The sequence below is a fragment of the Hyposmocoma kahamanoa genome, unplaced genomic scaffold (genome assembly GCF_003589595.1).
Source record: "Hyposmocoma kahamanoa isolate Upper Pololo Valley unplaced genomic scaffold, ASM358959v1 92, whole genome shotgun sequence".
In the NCBI taxonomy this organism is placed as follows: Eukaryota; Metazoa; Arthropoda; class Insecta; order Lepidoptera; family Cosmopterigidae; genus Hyposmocoma; species Hyposmocoma kahamanoa.
The window spans coordinates 6,726,436-6,746,935 of NW_020654748.1; the positions used below are offsets into that span (position 1 = coordinate 6,726,436).

The 20,500-nt window shown below is 35.4% G+C and overlaps 1 protein-coding gene across 3 annotated transcripts in view; it reads right to left on the bottom strand.

The window, feature by feature from the left end:
• The window catches only part of LOC113236573 (cAMP-specific 3',5'-cyclic phosphodiesterase), a 572,464-nt gene that overhangs the window by 73,492 nt on the left and 478,472 nt on the right, over positions 1-20,500 (bottom strand). For all 3 annotated transcript variants that reach the window (XM_026472709.1, XM_026472708.1, XM_026472710.1), the window contains one exon: positions 19,010-19,111. In XM_026472709.1, coding sequence (XP_026328494.1) covers positions 19,010-19,111 — 102 coding nt within the window. The remainder of the gene's footprint in view (positions 1-19,009; positions 19,112-20,500) is intronic.

Below are 20,500 nucleotides of genomic sequence, written 5' to 3' on the forward strand. Positions count from 1 at the left end.
AATTATTGTTTCTAAAGAGCTTAAATATTAATAGCAATTTAAAATGACTTACAAAGTTCAATAAAGATAACATTGAAGAGAGTTACAATCCAGTACTTTATTTATGAAGTTAGAAAACAGGTAGCTTTGTACCTAAATCATATATAAGATACAAGAGGTAAACAAATAATTCGAGGAATCGCACCTTTTTGTAAATGTTTATGAATTTCGGCAAAACTATGACGCAAATGGGGTGATACTTAGTACCAATTCAGGTAGGTATATATAGGTATTTTAGTATAACAAATCGTCAGAAGTGGTAATATGACCGTAATACTTACGTTTCGATAATCGTGACGTACTTTGGATTTGGAGAAACGCAAATCATTAGGTTTTGCAATAATTTAGTTTGAATTCAGTTCTTGCGTCATTTAGATACGAGTCAGAGCGATGCCACATTTTGCGTTGCGTCGCATGAGCGGTGACGCTGCGTTATACTACACAATATAAATTAGAACGACATGCCACATGGTGCGTTGAAATGGCGCCGGCGTGCGACGACGGAACGCCATGAGACGAAGCGGGGAGGGGTGCTGCGATGCGTAAGTAAAGCCGGATTTACATATGTCTGACGTGTCGTATCGTGACACGTCAGAACGGTATCGGTTTCATACATTTAATATGATCAGATTTATATTAGTGTGTCGCAATTTGACGTGACGGCTTGTGCTGTGTGTACGAAACTCACACCGTTCTGAAGCGTCACGCCACGACACGCCAGATCAATGTAAATCCGGCTTAAGTGGCGACAACGTATTGCCCGTGTGTCACTCGATGCGTTGAAATCAAAGCTTCGCGACGATGCAATGTACCGGCAACGCCATTGTGGCATCGCTCTAAAGTTTTGTTTAAGTTAAAGCGTTATTTTCAACTTTTTTTTTAACGAAAGGGTAGATGTGACCGACTACAGCCTCAAGTAGCCCCAAATAGTAACTTCTGTGGTACACACATTCTTTTGCGGTATGCATTAAGAATGAGACTTATACTATTGTCAAAAGTAGTTTCAGTATATAAATTATTTCATTTGTATGGTTGACCAAACAAAAGAAATAACTATTGATAGGCTCTTCAGCAGCTCCGTATTTAAGTTCATTGGTAAAGGTACGATGAATATCGTAAATAATCATTTTTATATATACAGTCATACACAAATGTGCTTAAGTAATTTATGTTAAGAGAAATAGCATTTTTTTTCATGAAAAGTAGTGACAGACATAACATTAATGCGAGGAATAAAAATAAACTAGCTGTTCTTGACAATCGTCTTCACTGTCACTTTTTATTTTTATGACTCCATCATTATGAGAAATGATGACTTTGCCAATGTCACGGTTGAAAGAAAAAAAAACGAAACAAAAAAAAATTCGCTAAGCTCTTATAGGCCATTAACCGGTGTTGGTAAGTTGGACCACGGGAGTACTCAGTTGAGAATGTAAAACAAAAGATAACATTTATAAATATATGTTATAAGTGGATAAATTTACATAGAGTAACAATATGGGGGGAGAACACTAAAGTTAAGAGGTTATTTATTTCTTCACAAAGTCACAAATTCATTGAAGGGGCTATGCATACGTTTTTAATGTAAGATTCCGGTTGGTATTCAAAATTTGCCATTTACGATGTTTAAAACTAACTGTAGTTTATAGCTTCTGCGTGCTTGGATGACAAAATCGGTGGTAGTGACCTGTTTAGCTCGTGCAGGTAGTCTCGAAAATATTTATTTCAAACATCATAGGTTTGAAATAAATATTTTATATGATAAATGTGCAGAAATGTTTATTTACAAAGGCCAACCCCTAAAGTTTCTTGCTTATTTTTGTCAGAGTAATCTACCATACAAATGAGCAGTAGAGCATTTCAATAAATACGACCATTTCAACTGCAATTTGCTAACTCATAAATAAAGATTTTTGACTTTGACTTAAAAAAAAGGTGTAGATCCCGGTAAACAGAAGCAATTTCTAAATTAATTCATTGTTGTAAAAATACGTGAATAAACATGAATTAAAATTAAAAAAATTTAATGAAGTAATATAATTTTATTGTCGGTTTGTTTTAGTCAAATAATATCATTAATTTAGAATATTGCTAATCATGCCATTTCATCTTTTATTAAAATTGCTTTTAGCAAAATTGTGGAGTTAATCTAGTAGGTAAATAGAGCGCGGTTTGAACTAAATGAATGTTTCCACTGGGAATATTCATCGGCAAAATAAATGTTCAAGATCAGAAATTGTAGCACGACTCAAGAGTTACGTAGTATCAACACAAAGTTAAAAAAATTGAGTAATACCGTAAGACAATAATCAATGTAAGGATTTTCTTGTACACGAATGTACTGCGTTTACAAACGATGTACAAAATAATTTACGAAAATGTCTTAGAACACAGTGAATACACTCTGTGTGAAGGCGAGTTTAATCATTGCTAAATAATCAAAATTTAGTACTAGATGGGGTGCATGAAAGAAGTTTCCCCGACGTACCGAATGTTCTGGCTGGCTTTCCGGTATGTATAGCGCACCTTGGGCAACGATCGGCGAGTACTTACACCGATTGGCAAATCCTTTCACCATGATGGCAAGCATTACAGTGCACACCATCGATACGATAAGAAGAAGTAGCAGTAGAGCGCCTTGCGAAAGATTTCGTCCAGGGAAGTACTGTCTTACTTATCTTACCTATTTCTGCCGCCAAGCAGTAATGTGTGCATTACTACGTTCCGTTTACTACGTCCTGTTTTGTAGGATAAGGGTGTTGATAAAATTACAAGCTTATGGGATTTGTCAAGTTATGTCGTAGGACGCACTGGCAGGTCTTAGATTTTTGCAATTTAAAGCTCTGAGTAGCACTGCCAGTGATGTGGACAGACGCGTCGCTTACCACCAGGCGCACGATATGTTCGTCCCGACTTGGTATCATAAAAAAATATTTCAGTGAACTAGATTTTTTTCATTGACCCTCGAATATTCCGAAGTCGCTTCGACGTCCACTATTTTTTCATTAACACTTTCATTTTACTTGCCATTGATTTTCAGTCCAGGAGCCATTTTCAGAAATTTTCGAACGACAAACAAACTGGGTCAACGGTGTGTACTGTGGGCGCTGGAAGAGGAGGTCCTGGGTTAAATTCCAGCAGGACCAATTTGGGAAATGTACTTTTCTAAACTAGTTCTTAGTACTTGCACACATCTGCAAAGCAATCCGTGAGAAGTTTCCAATCCGCATTCTGTCTACGTGGGAACTACAGCTCAAGCCCTCTCATTGTGGGAGTAGGCCTGTGTCCAGCAGTGGGACTATATATATAGGCTAACTACAAACTGGTTTCGGTCTGGGTGTTTCAGAATGAATTCTGTTACTCCAGTTCCCGTAGTACAGGGAATTCCCTGGTTTGAGACCAGGGAATTAGTGTGGTTATCCGGTGAGAAGGGGTACAACTCAAAAAAGCCAACTTTACAAGGAGCCGCTAAAAACAGTTAAAGTATATTAAGCGTTAAGCGCTTTTCGCGATTCCTTGTAAAGTTAGCTTTTTTTACTTGTAAGGGGTACTCTCTAGAGCCACAGAAATATTACTATTTAAACTCTCTTCACAAAACACGTTCCGTATTAACATTTCAGTCGGCTATTAATAGTTAATGTAATAATAACGCTGTAAGCGTTGAGCTACAAGATAAGATATTCTATTCAATTTTATATGTAAAACGGGGTTAGCCCAACGGGAGAACGGCATCTGCTTTTGTAGCGGCATGTATCCCATGACTGACTGACTTTAACTTCTAAGTTGACATACGTTTGTGAATGATTAGTAGCAATACCCCTCGTTAACTAACGCTCTTAGATTCCCATTGGGGTAAGCAGAGACCTATCGTTCGCCATTTAACGCGATCCTGACAAACCTGAAGGCCCTCTTGTTCTTCTCACTACGCACTTCAGCCTTTTTAAGAGCACCCTCAATTTGATCTGAGAATGTAATATGTGACCGTCTTCTTCCAATGATGCCTTCCACGTTAGGTCTATGTGTATATTTCTTTTATTTTCATAATACCAAGTGACGGGACAAACAAGTCGTGTGCCCGGTGGTAATCGACACACCTGGCCATAACAGTTGCAGTACCACTCAGAACTATTAATCGCAAAGATCTGAGGGGCACTGCCACTGCGACCGTTACCCTGAGACATAAGTTAACAAGTCCCATGTACCTGTAATTTCACCAGCACTCTTATCCTTCGAAACCGGAACACAGTGATGCTGACATTATTACTTGGCGGCAGAAATAGGTAAGGTGGCAGTACTATCCTGGACGGACTCTTTTACAAGGAGCTCTACTGCTACTAAAAAGTCTCCAGGAGACACGTGGTATATAACGGGGTAACGATGTTGTTAAGATATTCTGCTCTAATAATGTTTTCACAAACGCAAAGACGAGGTTACATGACAGACGTTTAATTAACTTGAAGTCGTGAATCTCAAAGCGTGTTTGTTTTCCCAGAATCATAAACACCTTCAAAGATATTAGCAGCCGCAAACAGTGTATGAAATTGTGTTTTATTCCTCGCCACATACTCTTAAATGCATAATTACTTTAGAAAAAGGTTAAAGGGCTCGAAGAGACGTGACGTCATACATAGTCTTGCAAATTGTTCTTTTGTACAATTTCAAAATGTATTAACTAATTAGCAAATATGGTAAGGTTGTTGAGTAATTTTGGATGACTGTGGGCATTATAATAATAGGCCACGGCTTTGAGTTATAGGCCCTTTTAAGAACTTGTTATGATTATTTACAAATATCGAACACAAAGACAAATTCCTTCGATCTGACGGGACTTGCATTTAAGGTCTGCTGACTCGTTTCATAGCTCATTAGGGAGAGTGTGAGTCTGGTTCCCATGTCTGCTAATCATCTCAGTTGTGTTTCGTTAATGTGTTTTTTTATGAAAATAATTGCGCATATGACCTCCATGTCACCTGATGAAAAGTGACGATGAGGTCGACGATGTAGCATGCACACATAAATGATGCCTATTCTTGCCATGAAATGGTCCAAGTTATATTTCCATTCGGGGAACAAATCCGCCTAACCGTTCGCCATATAAATGTGGAAGCGAAACGCTTTGTGTGAATCCACACGCTTCGTGGGAATATGCACAACATTGGGGTGGAACCCCAGCCCACGTTTAGTCATTTCATGATCGAAAGGGGAAGGCGGAATCAAATTATAAATTCCATCGCACACTCTCCGTGATATATCCTGTAGAATAGTGCGAATGGCAGGATTTTGTGCGTTTGGTATTGTGCTAAAACTTAACAGTAGTAGCTTGTCAGTAGCTTGATCGAGCAAGTGGTCAGCTACCATTGCAATTGTTGAGTATTTTGCTCTTCAATGGCGAGTTAATAGTACGTCGATGGCGTAGTCTTTTAATTATTTGACATAAAGAAAATACGTTTAATTTGAATACAAAATTGCTGTTTAAACGAGATAAAAATTAAAACAAGCACATTTCAATGATGCTTTTAGTAAGATAACATCGATCGTCAGTAATTGAATGAATGCTATCACTGCCATTCGACTGACACTCTATTGAGATTCAACTGCCTTAAAAAAAAATCTAAATCAAAATTTTTATTTCAGATATAAAGCCCGCAAATCCAATGTAGAAAGAGCGTATGAGACTTTATATTGCATATTGAATTATACGGAAGAAAAGAATAAATAAATAATCTCAGTACAAAGTACTAAAAAAACCGACCTCAAAAGTATGTGGAATTACATCTATTTGCCAAGTTTTATTGAAATCGGTTACCGGAAAGTGCGCAAACCCGGATTTATCCACTATACGGGACTTGACACAGGAGACAATAAAAATCGGTTCTCACTACTCAAAGTATATTGAGAGAAATACGCCTTGAATTGGAGAATAGCAAAATCGACCATTAAAATAATTGCTCTTTATAATAAAATATTAATAAAAATGAGTTATCGCGTAACATACATAAAAAAAAACATACAGTCGAATTGAGAACCTCGTATATACATATAATATAATTGCTCCCATATAAAAAATATTTGGACCGATCTTTACTTGTAGCAACATCTAGCTGTAACACACTTAAATTCGGCTGAAGGACTTTGTTTCCATGCCCCGCAATAAAAAAAAGCACACTTAAATTCAACTAACACTGATCATTACGTACCAGCGACAAAGCCCTAACGCAAATGTACAGAGATAAAAATTGTCTACACTTTCAGGTTATATTGAAATTGATACGTTGTGACATTTGCCAACTGACTGGTATCCTTGCTCGTTTCGAACTCTGTGCTCGGACGCGGAATTTGTTAAAAAACCGAACACCGGGTAGAACACGCGTAGCTCGTGGCTAAGCTATCTGCACTGACCATATTATGAATGTTTACATCGTAACGTTACGCTGAAATGATCCGGTAAGTTTCTTTCGACTCAGTAGATATCGATATGTGAAAAAACCACACACACACACACACACACACACACCGTTCTCGTCAAAACGAATCATATGAGCCCGAACATAAGGTAGCTGCAGTGTACAGTGTTGAGGAGTTCCTCTCACCTATCCTATCTTTTCCATTACAGATTTGAATGGGACCTTCTGAGGTACCTCTTTTCCAACAAATAAAAATCGAAATCGGTTCACAAATGTCGGGTAATCGCGCAACGTTTATATGAAAAAATATACAGTCGTTAAAAACTTCCTCCTTTTTTAAGTCGATGAAAAATATTAGTGTAGAATGTTCGCTTTTGAAAACTGACTAAGATCAAACGTGTTAATCGATTACGACAAAAATGTATAGCAGTTGATGTCGATAAGAGCAGTACGTACGTAGGAATAAGGTGATCCATAAGATCATTTTAGAATTGCGGTTAGTGATAAATGTCGAGGCCATCAACCCGCCTTATTCGCTCGAGCTCGCTGTCGCGTGCCTGCGGTGGCATTTTGTCATCGGCTACGCAACTCATCTATTCTACGTCATCGATGCGTAACTACATCCAGACATGAAAAAAATTGGATATGGCATTACGACTTTGCTCAGTTATTTATTTTTTATTTCGTTGAATAATTGTACCTACAATTGTGGTAAAATATTTATGAAGGTTTCAAATTAATGTTTTTTTTGAAATCATCACAATTATTTTAAACACGTCTTCAAAGTTGTAGCTACTTCATATGTACAATCAAAAACATAAAATATATTTCATAAAATTGAATATATAATAGAAGAGTTTAAACTGGCTATGATAAAATCATTGGAGAAACATTTTTGTGAGCAATTGTTTTAAACAAAATTTAAGTGAAAGTTTTGTACTTTAGTTAAATTATGGAAACATATCTAGGTTTATTTTTACTGGCCCAGAGGTAACTAATACGAAATGCAAAAGATAGAGACAATTGGACTTAAACGGTGATGCCCTTCACGAGTTGAGATGTGAAATATAATAGTGTGTTTAAATGAAAATTATATTATTTTACTGTTTAAATCGAGTAGTTTTAGAGAAATGAAATATTATACAATAAAAAAAAGACAAAGCTAAAAAAACAAATTATAGTAATAATAATATGTAGTTAATAAAGAATAATGGAAGTCACATAAAGATTTTTAATTACATTTTATAACAGCTGTTTCATGTCCTTTAATGCTAGACGTTGTATAATAAATAAGTTGAACAACTGTAATTCCAAGTTATGTTTTACTTAAAAGAGGAAATTTGAAGCATTTTTCGGTACGAAATTCTGTTGAATTATATTTAATAGTTAAAATACGAGTTTAAATTTAACTTGCAAAACTTTATTACTATTGAACAATAATATAAGGTAATTAATAAGTATTCATTGCGATATCTGTTTTGTTACGCTGTAATTTTAATGTGAGAAATGTTTTTAATATCCAATTTGTAATTTAACTGAGCAGTCTAAATGCCACATCTACGATTTCAAACATTCGTGATTAACGACCTTGCGCTGCCCACGCGCATGTTGTGACGTCGCCGTCACTACGTGGAGAATGCGTCTAATATTACGTAATCATGTACTCGAGTGAACAATGCGATTTATTAGCACTTGGTAACAGGTGTTTAGTATACGGGTTATTCTGTACAGTTGATGACGACTCTTGAGTTGTTGTTTGAGCTGTTAATATACTACATACAAACAGAAAGGATAAGGTCTAAATATGTATATGCTGTAATCACAAGCACACGTACTAATCTGTCAATTTATCTGAAAACCAATTTCGGACAAATTGACAGCAATTTCGGGTAAATTGGCAGATGTCACAAAAAGGTCAGTGATTGAAATGGCGCTGGAAGGGATATGTGTATAATATGACTCCCTAAGGGCTTGTGGTAGAGTTGTTATGGTATGCAGAAGAGCTAAGACGAATGGATGATGTTTGCTTTTACATTTATAGTGAAGACAGTCCTCACATTTTACCAAAATTGGCAAGTAAATGTGTAGTTTTTTACATTTTGGAAAATAGATAATTCTAAAGCAATTCCAATAGTAATAGGGGTTAAAGTATGAAATTGCCGATTTGTACTGAAAATCTAAATTGTTTATTTTTTAAATTTTTAACAAATTTATTTAATCAAAATAGTTGCCATTATTATCTATACATTGCTGCCATCTAATGGGAAGGTTATTAATGCCTTTGCGATAGAACTCCGACGATCTAGACTGCACAAACTGTGTGAAAGCATTTTGTACTGCCTCCTGGGAAGAAAACTTCTTGTCACGTAGATAATTGTCCAAATCACGAAAAAAATGGTAGTCCGTTGGAGCAAGGTCTGGTGAATACGGAGGATGACGAATGGTTTCTAACTGCAGTTCCTGAAGGGTCAAAATGGTTTCTCGTGCTGTGTGAGGTCTCGCGTTGTCGTGGAGCAATAATGGTGAAGATCGATTCATGAGTCGGGGCTGTTTTACTGCTAGTTTTGTCAACATGGTTCGGAGTTCGGCACAATAGACATCTGCCGTTATTGCTTGACCAGATCGGAGAAAACTATAGTGAATAACACCATGCTGAGACCACCAAACAGTTACCATTACCTTTTTAACGCATTTTTTTTTTTGACGCAAGTGAGTCAATATTGTGGGTAAGGTAACGTTAAACCATGCCGCTAATTCCTGGGTAGTTTGACTAGGATCGGCTTCCACTATCTCTCTTAATTCATCGTTATTCACCTGTGTGGGCGGTCTTCCTCGTGGCTCGTTCTTTAAGTCGAAATTTCCATCACGAAAGCGTTTAAACCAAAATCGCACGGTGCGTTCATTAGTAGACCCCTCTCCAAACGCAGCATTGATATTGCGGGCTGTTTCTGCCGCGTTAGTTCCGCGTCGGAACTCGTATTCAAAAATCACTCGAATTTTCGCAGTATCCATCTTTATTGTCTAAATTGAATAACAAAAACAATTGAAAGTCGATATTCAAATGTTTCAAATAAAAAAAAATCACAGAAACCATTTGAAAAAAGTTTCATTCGAAAACCTCAAACCATGAAGATTCTATGAAAATTCAAAGAACCTATTGCAATAAAACGGCAATTTCATACTTTAACCCCTAATATTAAGTAGGTTATTAATAAAGTTGTATATATTATAATAACAAGCAATTGATATGTATACATATATAATAACAATAAAGGTATTCAAATTTGTAGAGATTTATATTACAAAAAAAAAATATGAAGGAGCAGTTTTATCTTTTAGCCGTGACTTTAGCTTACGTTTAAATAGAAGATTATTGTTATCACTTTTTAGCTGATAGTAAGGCATTACACATACATGACTCCGCATTATTTCTAATAGTAACGTACCACTGTTATGATGTAATATGTCAGAGCTCCGTACATTTTTATTATGTCTTTTTTTTATCTTTAAGTAGTTTACTCGTTCAAAATTTATAATTTAAACAATGCACGTTACAAGGCAGCGGTAAATTGTTAAAGTTTCAAATACAGTTTTATAGGAGCAGAATAGGTACCACTATTTCAAAATAGTTGAAATATGTGATTTTTTTCAGTATTTTATTATTTATATTATTCCGTGGTGTTACATTTAGTGTCTTTATCTCGGTGTTCTTCGAATGTACACGTCCATTAGGTTGACACAACATAAGTAAGGGTTTCTTCACAATTTGGAGGCTATTTCACGCTTTGTGCGTTTTCAAAACTTTCGGGCGATTGAAGTTTGGCCAAGCGGGAAACGTCCTTTTACGTAGTTTAGTTTTAAATTAAAATGTTAGTCTACAAGGTCAAAATAAAAAAGGTTCAAAATAAGCTTACAAGATATATAAGATAAGAGAAGATGCAGTCAAAGATAGAAAAAAGAAAGGGCCTATTTACTCATGCATAGAAAAGGTCGTTATAAACTGCGATATATTTGGAAGGTATTTTTAATCTATAAATACGAATCTGTCCTGAACATCGCAAGAAATTTTTTTGCCGCCTTGACCCTTGCAGCCACCTTGCATATTTTTCTTTATATCACCGAATAAAAAGCGTTCCCTGGTTACACAAATTCAAATTTTCAACAAGAACTTATGGAAATGACTTTTAGTATAGGAACCAGTTTCAAAATTGCACAATAGTATTCGGATTGAATAAAAGGGGGCACTACGGAAACGGGAAATTTGAATAATTAAAAAAAATATTTGTTTTTAATTCTTGTTTCAAGTAAAATAGATCTAAGTAAACATTTTTTGTTCTTATAATTTTTCGTCTACTATATTGTATGTATTATCGGCCAATTATCGAGAAAATTGGCGAGAAAACTTGGCGAGCTCAGCACAAAAAAAATCGATTATTTTAATTTCGATATAATAAATTAATAATAAATTTTAATATATGAAGCGTCAAATTTTAATTATAATAACATTTTACAAAAGGGTCAAACATTTCCTTTCTCGTTTAGTGCCCCCTCCGCTTTACTTCGACCCACTTTTTAGTCAAAGTTCCAACATATACATAAGCTACAAGCTATATAAGCTATATAAGCTATTTATTACAGACATTTATATATGATACAAAGGCTGCAATTTACAATACGAAGTTTGCCTAAGTTTAAGCAAGAAACTGAATTAGCTTTGAATTTACTTCGCAATTTTTGTTTACCCAAACAAATTTAGTCAAACTTAAAAATCTCCGCATAAATAGCCTACACTCATGGATATATTAATAAAAATATTATGAGGATTGATGACAAATGACATTAATAACACGGTAATACTAGTATTATTTTATAAAAAATATTCCGTTTAATGTTTGTAACCTGTTTCTTTAAGTTTTTTTAATATAGACTTAAGTGTGTACAGATAAAAAGTTGTCATTTAATGTTTAGTGAATACTACGAGAAAGAGAATCGTAATAATTACATAAATTTAGTAAATATATTCAAGAATCTCGTTTCGCGGTATTTATTACTTTGCCTTGCTTATAAAATAACAGAATGAAATGGTGCATTATAAAAGACCCAAAATTTCTTTCTGTAAAATGGTAAAGAAACGAACGAGAACGCTAAAAAAAGATTGAATTATGATAACAATGTTCATATGAATCACTGGCTACGTATAAAAAAAGTTTTATTTGAAAAAAGAATGCCTTCAATCGTCTTTTGATTGCGGTTAAACGTTTTGGTATATGTGGCCAGTGGTACTTAAAGAAACTTTATTTTAGCGTTACTCTAGATACGTCCACGAGTTCTACTACGAGAATATTCTGAATGTATATCCAGAATATTTGCATTAAGTACACACGTCAACGCTTCACGTTGCTTTGATCGGAAATCTGTCCCAAACAAGCTACATATCAGACTTACGCCACATGAGTGGTTCAGAGTTTAGTCCCAAGATTTGGCTTTGTGACGATCATAGTTATACGCACTTACCATTACGGTTAATTTACGTTGTATTGCTAAAAGCCGCATTTAGATCCTTTTGTGTTGATTGAAATGTAATAAAATGTATGTATGTCGCTTATTGAAATGTGAGGAAACGCGGGAAAGAATAATCATTTTCCTTATTTTTCTCTCTTCCATTGTAAAACTAAAAAAATAATATACGGAACCTTTGTCGTTAGATTGATTGGTATATCGTCGGTGTTTTGTAGAAAGGCCGAAAGCGCCATTTTGAAAAATTTTTCAGGGTAGCAAAAGGTTTTAGGTTATAAAGACTGTTTTAATATATTTACGTCCTGGTTTAAAATTTTATTTTGATTTAATTAAATTTAAGTTTTAAAATTGAATTTAAAACAGGGCGTAAATATTTTAAAACAATCGTGAAAAACTAAGACATGTTTCCCTGAAACAAAAATTTCTAAATAGCGCTTTCACTCTTTCTACAAAACACTCACGATATGGTCAAGAGGAACAGGAACTTGAAGACTTAACTCATAATGTAAAGAGTCTAGCATTATAGTCTCCTAGTCGATAACACACTAAACAAAGTTAATTTAAACGATTTTAAAAAGATGTCGCTACGATATTCCAAATTCAAAAGGCGGAAAACAAATTTGACAGTCTTTAGAACACTAGGTTATACATTACCTTCTTATGAAACACAATGTACTGTACCTCTCACCCCATCTTTTAGGGGAACTTCAGAAAATACGATGTACTGACGGTAACTTCTTACCCCATCTTTTGGGGGAAGAGAAACGTTAGCACAATTTGCACATTTTCGGCAAATGCATCGTAGTAATATAGGTAATTAAGCGTATTGATTGTTAAAACATCTAAAACAAATAAACAAAGGCAAGTTTAGTGTATTTCAAAGTTTTTATAACTCTTTATCTATTTTTCCTAGAGCTCAAAACATTTAACTCAAAATAAAGTTAACATTAAAATTAAGTAAAGTTAAAATTTTTGATTGCAGTAGAGCTCCTTGTGAAAGAAGGAGGTACTGCCACTTTATCTATTTGCACTGCCAAGTAATAATGTGAGCATTACTTCGTTCCGGTTTTGAAGGGTAAGAGTGCTGATGAAATTACAGGCACATAGGACTTGTCAACTTATGTCTCAGGGTGACGGGTGCAGTGGCAGTGCCCCTTAGATATTTGTAATTTAAAGCTCTGAGTGGCACTGCACCTGTTATGGACAGGCGTGTCACTTACCATCAGGCGTACGATTTGTCTGTCCCATCACTTGGTCTCATAAAAAAAGAGTACGTCTCTCTTATCCCACCTGGCCTTACAGAAAAAGTTGCCACAAAACAGAACTGATTTGATTGTGTCCTGTGACAGTCAGAACAAGTCAAAATTATAGTAACATGACGTCTCTGTAAATATAACAATATCTTCAGTAGCCTGATCTAAATACCTATATAACAATCCCGCAATGAAGTTATTTAATAACGGAATAGTTTTTGAAAACGCTAGCCAAACGACCGAAATATCCTTTCAAACTGATTTTACCAGGAATCAATATAATCTATTGAACTCACAATTTATTGAATCAGGGCTCGTCAGAATGGGCTTTATCTATGTTTATAATAAGTGTTCTATATTCCTTAATTATGGTCCTCCATTTTAGTGATATCATTATATTTATCGTCTATAATTAGATTTATTATCTTTAATGGTGACTTCCTATCAGAACGATTTTGTTAAAATTGTATGGTATTGGTTTATATTACTAAAGGTTATAATTACTGTCTTATGTAATTGATTGTATTACGAAGAAATGTACTAATACTTTGACACGGGTAATAGTTTTTAGAATAATGCACCTTTATTTAATTTTATATAAGTTGCGAACTTGCGAGCTTACGAAAGTACAATATACTTTTTACGTTGCACAAAAGCGGCATAATTTTATTTTTATTTATTAAAGGACATCCCCAACGGCATGCGTTTCAAACTAAACGATCTATTTCACATAGCAGCAATTTAGTAGCAGAAGAGCTCCTTGTGAAAGAGTTCGTCCAGGGAAATACTGCCACCTTACCTATTTCTGCCGCCAAGCAGTAATATTAGCATTATTACGTTCCGGTTTTGAAGGATAAGGGTGCTAGTGAAATTACAAGCACATGGGACTTGTCAACTTATGTCTCAGCCCCTTGCCCTTGTCCCTCGGATCTTTGCAATTTAAAACGCTGAGTGGCACTGCAACTGTTACGGACAGGCGTATAGCTTACCATCAGGCGCACGACTTGTTCGTCCCGTCACATGATGTTATAAAAAAACAACCAATATAGAGGTTTAATGCCAATTACAAAATACTACGGTAGCTTAAAAAAAATGACATGACGTAACATAATGTGTGGATTTAACAATTTTATTCAATACAGTGTATTAGAATTAGTATATTTAAATCTGATGAGAATGTTTACTATGTGGTATTAAAAAAACAGAAATATCAAAAATGTTATATAATATTAAAATAAGAAATATTAATATAAATAACTTTTTTGTTAAAAAAATACCGACCTCAAAAGTTCGTGGAATTACGTCTATTTGCCAAGTTTTATTGAAATTGGTAACTGGAAAGTGCGCAAAACCGGATTCATCCCGTAGTTTGCCACCCTTAGAGGCGCAATATGTTCTTCAAATTTAAATAGAACGAAAACTGGCGTACCTTCTTTCCAACAAAAAAGAATAGTTGAAATCAGTCCACTAATTTGTTAAAACTAAAAACCAAAAAATTTGTTACACCGGAGCTATCGAGTAACATACGTTCCAAAAAAGCATACAGTCGAATCAATAAAAGAGGAGGTCTCCTCCTTTTTTGAAGTCGGTTAATACGTTTTGATTTGATTACAAATGCAATCAAGTCTGACGTTCAGCGTGAAATGTTAAATCCCACACAATTTCTACTTTGTCACGTTGACCTTTGAATTAAGCGGTTAGGAACCTCTAGAGAACGATTCTCGAACTCGTGACATTTTCTCAGTGTCTACAGAAATCACCAAAATCCGTACAGTACACAAAAAAATCTCAGAGTCATGATAGGTAGGATTTTGAAGATTTTCCAGTCATACTCATTTCGTTTTTATACATTTTATTCAAAGCATGATAATAACTTTTTACACTAAAATTTAATTGGCATAGCGTCTGGCACAGTCAGATCGAAGGATTTTTTTCTAGGTATTCGATCTTTGTATTAATAATTATAATAAGTTATAAGTGTAATTTCCCAGAAATAATTGAATATCATGGAGGATAAATATCGTTTCATTCAATAAACTTAAAAATTTTTACACTAAAATCAAGAGTTATCAATAATGGAATGCATATACTTGTGTTCTTTCAGTATCAAAATAGTTTTTTTTTACCAAATGACAGGACAAACAAGTCGTGAGCTTGGTGTTAACCGACACGGCTGTATATAACGGTTGCACTGCCACTCAGCTCAGCTTTAAATCGCAAAGATCAGAGGGATACTGCCGCTGCACCTCTCACCCTGAGACATAAGTTGACAAGTCTAATGTGCCTGTAATTTCACCAACACTCTTGCCTTTCAAAACCGGAACGATATAATGCTCACATTACTGTTTGGCGGCAGAAATAGGTAAGTAGGCAATACTTCCCTAGACGAACTCATTCTCAAGGAGCTCTCCTGCTACTAATCTAATGACTAATGATATTTGTCAAATTGTAACACCAGGCGTTTGTCGCCTTTTCCATCAAAATAAGGAAAAGACTGATATATGAAGTGGCTGTATGGTAGAACCTTTGCCTTCTCAAATAAATGGGTGAAAAGTTATAAAAAAAAATAAGTCAACATTTTTACCATATCTAAAGCGAATGTAACCATTACGTTATTAAATCTATCTCGACATTCCTAATTTTTCCGTCTCAGAACATATCGAGCGCGGAGCGTCTACTTATGTCCATTGTGAGATTCTGAGAGTAAAAAAGAAGAGTAGAAACTGTTTGCGATCAATATTCGCCATGTTATTTTTAAAGATTTCTCTACATCGCACGAGAATCGGCCCTTAAACTTGATGACGTGTTTAAATTACTTCATTGCCAATTCAACGCTAAAACCCAATAACGTTCGATTCAGTTACCGTATCAATGGAAATGAGCCCCTAAACAAGCCAAGTCAATTTACGTTTTATAGGCAAGTCTTTAAATAACTTTTAGGGTGTCCTTAAATTAGACGCTTGTAGAAGTGCTACAGTGGCGCAGTAGCCGTGCGTCTGTAGCGCTTCAGTAATTTTTTAGCTCACTAAACGCGTTTGCGCATTACATCCGATTCGTATTCGTTCCGCATACGAATATCGCTTGTATCTAGGTATCTAGAGATAAAATGATCCTTGTGACATTTCGGACCATTATTACTCGGATTCGGAAACGAATCGGACGTAGTGCGTAAACGCTCTAATTGTGGCACGACAGTGGCGCTGCAACTACGCTACTAAATATTGTACAAAAATTAGTAGTGGCGGCACTGTTGCGCTTCTATAAGCGTTTAAATTGATCGCGCCCTTAAGTCATCTCTATTAACTTGTAAAATAAACCAATATACGGACTGATAAGCGACGAGAACTCATAAACAGGATTAACGATACACTATCGAGTACGATAGCACTGAATCGAAAATAGAGAGTAATAAAAGTTTAAAATAGTAATTAAGAAGATGAATTAACTTTTACGATTTCACGAGTCATACGTGTTTGTTTTTAAAGTATGGGCTTCCGATTTACTGTTTATTTATACGGGCTAGAATTAATAGAAGCAAATGCGGTATTAGGTTTCTAAATAAGAATTCAGTCGTTAGGAACACAGTATCGGATTTGAATTCGAAAATTTGTGTGATTGAGGCGTTCTTTGTGGGAGACCTATGTCCAGCAGCGGACACCTTTCGGCTGAAACGATGATAATGAATTCGAAAACATATTAATATTAAACTCATACGTAAAAACTTAAGTGAAAATTTAAAAATCCCCAAAACAAAACTCTGTACCCATTCTGTACCCCAAAAAGTCTATAAAGCCTCTGTAAGCTAACAACTCGTCTGTCGTGACCAATTTAGTAAATCCAAATACAATAGTTCTATTGTAAGTAGTTAAGGAGTTGGGTAGTCTGCAGACTATCTTGATTGTAGGATTAGATTAGTCTGGTAATATGGTAATCTTAAGATTACCATAATCTTAGGGACCCTCCACACTAGCGTCTTTCGAGCGTTAGCGTCTTGCCAAGGTACGCACAGCGCGTCGACACGACGTCCGCGCGGCGGCGGCGGCGTCAGTGAGCGACAGCTAAGGATCTACTCCCGTTCATTACTAATTTGACAGTAATTGTTTCGGAAGAATGTCGGATGGAGAGCGGGAAGAGACCCTCTAAGTAGTGCCGAACGTCGGGTATACGCTGCGTTGACGTAGCGTCGCCGCCGCGCGGTCGTCGTGTCGACGCTGTGCGTCCGTTGGCAAGACGCTTACGCTTGGAAGACGCCAGTGCGGGGGGAGTCTCTTAAGATTACCATATTCTTGTAAATTCAACGGACTTCCAAAGTGTACTTAATTTCATGTCAATCGGACAAGTGGAAGTATAATTAAAATTTTCTTACAAAAAAATCCCGACTCGAAAAATTCGTGGAGTGGGCGAAACCTGATTCATCCGCTAGTTTGCGACCCTTATACATGGCGTATTTTTTTCAAATCCATAGGGACCAATACTGAGGTATCCTCTTTCCCACAAAAAAGAATCATTCCTCACACGGTCACACAATCGGTTCACAAATCGCGGAGTAATTGCGTAACATTCACAAAAAAAATACAGTCCAATTGAGAACTTCTTCCTGTTTGAAGTCCGTTAGAAATATTCATTTTATGATTGAGATCCCTATACTAACAGAGAAAATGCTGATGATCTTAAAATAACTGAAAAGATGATCATCAAATATAGCCGAGACTAACCAACGATGAAATTGGCCTTAAAAAACCCCGCTTTAAAATCAGTCCGTCCGTTTTGGAGCTACGATGCCACAAAATGACGCACAGCTAAAAGCTTTAACCTTATAACTCCTTCTTTTTACATTGAGGTTTAAAGAGAAGAGAAATATTAACAAGCAATAATTTATTATACTTTTACATTTAACGAACAGAGCCTTTAGAGTTGAACAAACAAACAATACATACAGCACCGAATCAAATATAGCACCGAAGCTCTTAATAATAATTTACAAACGGCTGAGGGTATTGCGAAAACTATCATCAACTATAATTCGATTTTAAATTAAATTGTTTATTATTTATTTATCAAAAATGTAATACGACAATGAGATGTTTTCTGTTGCTTTTTAAAGTATACTGTCAAACTTTCTACACGTGTAGCCTTTGGGTGAAGTATAGTAAGGCGACCCTAACACTTTAGGCGCACACATAGCGCTGTGAATTTTGTATAATAATAATATGGATGTAATATTCCGAAATAAATGATTAGAATTTGATTTTTTTAATTGTGGACCCTGAAATGAGACTATAGTGTTGACGTTTTAATTCAATGTTAAGTCAGAATGAGGAATTATACTCCCGGACAAATAATTCAAGCCACTTTGCATTATGAAATTTTGAACCTGGTATTATACAATAAGTAATTTCTATAAGTCCTTGTTTAAATTAGAATTTGTTAAAGTGGGGTAAATTTTTTCTTCGGTAGTAAGTAACAATATTTGTGTTCTTCGTCTGGCACGGTTTGCTAGAAGACGTCAGTTCGAATCCGGCCGGATCGAAGGAATTTTTTTAAGTGTTCGATCTTTCTATTAATAATTATAACAAAATAGTGGAGTGATTTCACAAAAAAAAATTGAATATCATGGTGGTGAAACATCCTGACATTCAATAAAACACTTAATATTTTAGTATTCCAGGCCTTTTAAGAATAAAAATGCAAGGTGGCTCGGATAATATGTCCGCAAGTGTAGTTATTTAATCTATACTGTGAGGGTTACATTTCAGCTTATCGATTATTGTCAACTATTGAAATATGTTTACTTACTTCCCTACAGGAACATTGGTGAGACAAAGGAAGTTGTTGCGGACGCTGCGAAGGCTGGCTAGCACCTGAGCGAACGGCGTCACGATCAAGTCTTCGCCGTGGCTGTGGACAAAATTAATAAATTATATAAAAATATAATAATACCAATGAAGCATGTAAAGTTACTGTTTTATGCTTTCATTAGTTACATTTATTTATCATTTTCATGTATATTTTTCTATTTGTCGGTATTGTTGTTTTCTGTATCTGATTTCAAAGAGACAAGAGAGAGCAAACTACATTGAGAAAAGAGCTAAACGCCTAATGTACATTAAAATGTACTAAATATAATTTACACGATCTAGGCCTAAAGCAAGGATGCCCTCAATTTTGTATAAAAAAGGATTTTTTCTAGATACTCTATGGTCTTATAAAATATATAACGTTAAATTTGAATGCTACGTTTACATTATAATGTACCCTGGGCGTTTACGTGATCAAAAATAATAATATTATCTGGGTCTAAATCACTTCACATAATATAAATGTGTAGTAGCAGTAGAGCTCCTTGTGAAACTTCGACAGGCGTGTCGCTTAACACCAGGTACTCGACTTGTTCGTCCCCTCTCTTGGTATCATAAACAAAATGTACACGTGGCCTTAGGAGGTTATATCTCAGAAAAGTCAATGTCGTTAACTTAGTACAAAATAGTAACAGTCAAATATAAGAATATTTATTATAAAAACATGGTATTCATTGCTAAACCGAATTTATTTCATCATCATCATTATCAAAAACCTATTATAAGCCCCACTGTTGAGAATGGTTCTCCTCAAAAACGAGGACTTAGGTGGATTGTTCGCCTTGCTGGCCCAATGTGGGTTGGCGATCTCACACGCTTTCTTAGGGTTGTAAACCTTATTCAACATGCAGGTACAGAACGTAAATTAGTACAGGTACTTCATGCCGTCACAGGGATTGGAACTGTGGACCTCTTAAATAAGAAACAACCGCTCTCGGGAGAGCGGTGTTAATTTGAACGGTGTTATTTCATCTTCATATTTTATTCGTTCTAACTTTATTTAAGTAAAATTTGACTAAAACAAAATATATAACATATTTTCAATAGAAAAGATGAAAGGACGAAAATCCAAACGATGTAATCGAATATTCTTGACCCGTCTCGTTCTCGCGATTTTCGATAAAAACCTAACCTGATTAAAAACAAACTTTTAAATAACATTTTCCGAGAAAATTTGAATATGTTCGATATCTTTTTGACGAATTTTTAAGATCAAGGCTCTGCACAGTATGTTTATTATGTATACATATCGGCGCATTTAGAGGGAATAAAAAAAGTAAGAATCTTCTTCTTCTTCCTATCCTTATCCCTTATAATATATATTGAAATGCCTGCGGAGTTATTCCCTTAACGTTTTGGGCCTTTTCAATGCAAGACTGAATAGGCATTATAGAGCATATACATCTCTCCATCGTCGACCTCATAGTCA